This window comes from Macadamia integrifolia, chromosome 3 (genome assembly GCF_013358625.1).
Source record: "Macadamia integrifolia cultivar HAES 741 chromosome 3, SCU_Mint_v3, whole genome shotgun sequence".
NCBI lineage: Eukaryota > Viridiplantae > Streptophyta > Magnoliopsida > Proteales > Proteaceae > Macadamia > Macadamia integrifolia.
The window spans coordinates 25,641,165-25,646,038 of NC_056559.1; the positions used below are offsets into that span (position 1 = coordinate 25,641,165).

General features: G+C 38.0%; 1 protein-coding gene across 1 annotated transcript; it reads right to left on the reverse strand.

Annotated features, from left to right (window-relative positions):
• Positions 1-780: 780 nt before the first annotated feature.
• LOC122073072 (glutamate dehydrogenase 2) lies at positions 781-4,654 on the reverse strand. The gene is made up of 9 exons (XM_042637579.1): positions 4,267-4,654; positions 4,045-4,158; positions 2,649-2,870; positions 2,474-2,548; positions 2,233-2,349; positions 1,885-2,135; positions 1,517-1,592; positions 1,349-1,435; positions 781-1,236 (listed from the first exon to the last, which is right to left on the reverse strand). The coding sequence occupies exons 1-9, from the start codon at positions 4,372-4,374 to the stop codon at positions 1,051-1,053; spliced, it is 1,236 nt and encodes a 411-aa protein (XP_042493513.1). The 5' UTR covers positions 4,375-4,654; the 3' UTR covers positions 781-1,050.
• Between the last annotated feature and the right edge of the window lie 220 nt (positions 4,655-4,874).

The window sequence follows — 4,874 nt, forward strand, 5'->3', positions numbered from 1 at the left end:
CTTGATGGGGCTGAGTATTATTGACGTGGCACATGGTATGAAGAAACTGTCGCCACTCTGATCTATGCTGCCGGCGATTGATGAAGAGAGTATAGGGCCTTGTTTCATACACATGGTAGTCTGTTGTGTAATTAATGAAATGGCAGGGGTTTAGGGTATGTGGAGGGTCAGTGATCTGGAGCACTGCTGGTGGTCTATGAAAGAGGATAATAGTGTGGTGCATGGGTATATCAGGGGAATCATCTGGTGGGAGAAGAGAGGTGAAGAGATCCAACCAAGTTTCCATGGGAGCAAAGAGCTGTAGTGTTAATCACTCAATTAGACTTTTTCTGGCAGGCACTAGGCAGGGCCATCAGAGTTGGTCCACAGATTGTAAACGGTCCCATCCAATTCAAGAGGACCTAGGCTGCGTTTGGTAGTCATTCAATACCAGAAATGACGTTTCGTGTCAACAACCGAATTTTCAGTTTGTGTCAAAATGTCGTTTTAAAACAAAAAAATTGTGTTTGGTGAACTATTACCCTAGTTTTCACTTTTTTTGTTGTATTTGGAATGAAACCAAAATGACGTCAAAAAAATTGTGTTTGGCATGAACTATTTCTAGCATTTCCCCCCCCCCCCTTTTCGTTTCAAAAAAAAGGGAAAAACACCAAGTTGACACCAAAAGCTTTATTCCATTTTTTTGTTCCCATAGAACAGAAAATATCAGAAACATTTTTCTGGATGACTACAATCGTCAAACTAATAAGCACAAAAGTCTTATCACAATTCACAAAATAATAAGCTCAAACTCACTTTGAAAAGTTTTATTTTCATTTGTTGATTGGGTGCCTTGTCAGCTTGAATTGTAATACAATGAATGCTCCCATCGATACATCAAATTGCTCTATGTTGAGGGTCATGCCTAGTAAGGAAGAAACATAAAGAAATAGGAGAACTTCTAAAGCTTCCCCACCACACTCAAAAAAAAAAAAAAAAAAAAAAAAAAAATCTATAGCAAGAATGAGAACTATGAATTTCCTTTCTTCAGCTAGAACCAAAAAAAATGTTCTATGCTTCCCAACCCCGAAGAATTGTCGCTCTCGCAACCCGATTCACCCCCAATGTGAAGGCACCCATGCGGAGGTTGCAGTCATTGGTCTTGCACATTGCTTTGATGTCACGGAAAGCCTTTGTCATGTACCTCTTCAGTTCATCATTCACCTTCTCTTCCTCCCACATAAAACCTTGAATGTTCTGCAAAAGCAACAAAAGATGTTACTTCTTCCTCTAATGTTAAGGTAAAAGGTGAAAAATGAAAGAGCTGCCAAGTGTTTTTCTTTTTCCCAGTAATTCCATTTTCAAGTACCTGAACCCACTCAAAATAGCTCACAGTCACACCCCCAGCATTAGCATAAATATCAGGTAGTATGATAACACCTTTCTTGGATAAAATCTGCAACAAAAACATCCGGACTTACAGTAAGTTTGTTGCAGTCTGAAGATTAATAATTTTATTACTGCTAACCAAAGTCACCTCATCTGCTTCAGGATCAGTCGGGTGATTTGCAGCTTCAATTATGAACTTGGCCTTCACGTCTGCTGCATTTTCCCTTTGGAATAAAACATGAGTAACAGTTAATATTGAAGATGACAAAACACTGGAATTATGAACCTTAATCAGTTAAGATCTCATATCAAGTGTTTGGATCCTATCACAAACAGTTTTAACTTCTCAAAACCCATCGAGAGGAAGCTTCATGATATTTTTATCTACTAACATATATAGAATGAATGTATAGTCCATGTTTGCTGGTAGACACAGATGAAGATACTTTTGCAGAAAAGTTAACTGGAAAGTATGAAATGAAAAAATGAAGCTTTTCAGGAAAACAAGACACAGACCTGTTAAGGACACCACCTAGAGCACATGGGATAAGAACATCACAATCATGCACAAGCAATTCGTTCATATCCATCACATCTCCACCTTGGAAATCCTTTAAACTTCCAGAGTCATTTTTATGTTTCAGCAAAGCAGGGATATCAAGCCCATTTTGATTTTTTATGGCACCAGTAATATCACTCACAGCAACAACCTTGCCACCTCTCTCATGAATGAGCTTTGCTGCCCATGATCCCACATTACCAAAACCCTGAAAGGATACACATTTCCTTTTAATCTTCTATAACAGACCTGGTATGCATACCAAGAGATTATTTTCTCTAGTTTGAAAATAACTTGGAACATACCTGGATAACAAATCTCATCTCTGGAATGGACTTCCCATATTCAGCAAGCAGAGCCTCTGTAGCAAAAACAACACCTCGTCCAGTTGCAGCCTCTCTACCAAGTGATCCACCAAGATCCTACAATACCAAACAATATAACATAAGATTCTTAAGACTTGATTCAATTGCTTCTAAATGCTTCTAGTTTAGAAGCAAATAGCTTATACATTTTTTTTTTGGTGGAAAAATTGCTTATACTTACTATAGGCTTCCCTGTTACAACAGCTGGTGAATGACCATGAAATTTTGAGTATTCATCCAAAATCCAAGCCATTGTCTGCCCAATTCCAATATAAGCAAAATGGACATTAGTTTTAGGAAAAATAAAAATAGTCCAAGAAGACAAGAATCCCATCAACAAACAGAGCATGAAATACCTGTGCATTAGTTCCCATGTCAGGAGCAGGAACATCAGTGTGAATTCCAATAAGATCATGGATCTTCTGAGTGAAGACACGAGTGAGACGTTCCAACTCGCTGTTACTGAGGTCCCTTGGGGAACACCCAATCCCACCTTTTGCTCCACCATATGGAATGTCTGCTACAGCAGTCTTCCATGTCATTAATTGAGCCAGAGCATTTACCTCATCGGGGTCAACCTGTTGATCAAAATCAATGAACCTTCATGTCAAGAAAACAGAACAGGGGAAGCTTTAAATGGTATGGGTGTGAAGTTTCATTCCACTGGTTAAATGCTAAACAAGGAACTATCCCAAGAACTTGCGAAAGAGATGATCAATATTATATGCAGATATGCATGGGTGAAGTGGAGATGCGACCAAGCACTGGAATCATCAAAACAAGAACACGTATAAAAAGGAGCGTCCCAGTACACGAGGCTCCCGCTACTGCAGGGTCTGAGAGGGACAAATGTACGCAGCCTTTCCTCCTGCTTCACAAGAGAGGCTGTTACATGTATCCTATCCATATAACTTAAGGTAGGCAAATTTCTGTCATGTAATTACCGTCCTGAAATTTTCCGCATGCTAAGTATAGAAATTTTTGGCATCTAAGTTCTGAGGCAACATGTCATTAATATACATGCCAACTACGAATAATATTAGTAAGAAGAAATTACATAGCCTGCTATAGAAAAGCAGTGCCTATAAGGTAATACTTGTATGTGTCCTACCACCCAGAGATTATGGTCTACATTAATGATAGCATGTTATATCGATTCACTTGAAGCAGTTAAATTCGCTATTTTAGACATTTCTAAGCAGTCAAGCACTGCAGCATAAGAATGTAAAGTGCTAACGAGGCAATCACAAGCCCCTCACAAAGCTAATGCAATGACCAATAAAGATGCATAGAGCACCCTCTTTTTCCTCTCTCACAACTCACCGACGAAAATTATAGGGCTTATGACAAATAACCATATTCCGATATCCACGAAAAACAATCAATCAGACTGTTGGGTCCAACGAGACCTTAATTATGAAATTTCTTAAGATAATGGCTTTATGTATATCATTATCAAGGTTGATCAGAGTCCAAGGATCATAATCCTAACCCTACATGATCATGTTAATATCAAATTATTAGGATCATGTTAATACATCAAATTGTTCTTGAGATAACAATAACTCAAGACCAAGGATCATGGTAATTTTCTTTATGTACATATATCTCAAGAACAACTTGATAACAATAACGCAAATTACCATCAACAAATCACTTTCAGAAAGAATCACATAAGAATACTAATAATCCTCATCATAATATCACTATTTTTTTTTTCTGGGGGGAGGGGGGTTTGGGTGGGTGTTTCACCTCGGGATGGTATCGGATCCCTCCTTTCATCGGCCCACGAGCGTTATCATGTTGAACTCTAAATCCAACATACGAAACCAGAGTTCCATCGTCTTTGGGAATCGTGCATTCAACCTGCAAACTCAATACGTTAAAAATCAAAATGATCGAAAATGGGAAAAATAAAAAATCAAAATAAAAAACAGAGTGAAACCCACGATCTTCTAACATATAAATTCTTACTTTAATTTCTCTAAAGGGGATCAGAAGACTTTTTTCGAGCTTCGAATCCAATCCAAGAATACGAGCAGCATGGCGGAAGTTACGGTTTGTTGCAGCAAGAGCGTTCATCGTTATATAAACCAATGAAATAAAAAATACCCAGAAACGGAAAAACAAAGATGACAAAAAGAGAAGGTGAGAAGGTGGGAAGGCGAGAAGGCGAGATGGGTATTTATAGATTTAAGAAGAGGTAAAGGATTAGAATATAGTATTCATGGTTAATGTAAAAATGGAATCTGACACTAGAAAGAGTGAGAGAAAGAGAGGTGAAGATAGAAGCTGTGATCTGTGGAGCAAAGCAGAGCTCAGTTTGAAGCATTAAAGGCAATGACTTTTCTCTAACTTTTCCTTATTGGAGGACGATGTTAATACCAAATCTGATACTTTCAGTGACAGAGCTATTTAGTTTCCATTATTACCCCAAACAAAATTTCAATGGAATATCCCTCATTTTGAAACGTATTTAACGGAACCTACTTGCCGTGCCGTTATCAATAGGGAAGCTTGTGTTGTGTGAAATTATTTTATTGCCCTCACATCTATTGTTAGGTTTTTTTTTTTTTTTTTTT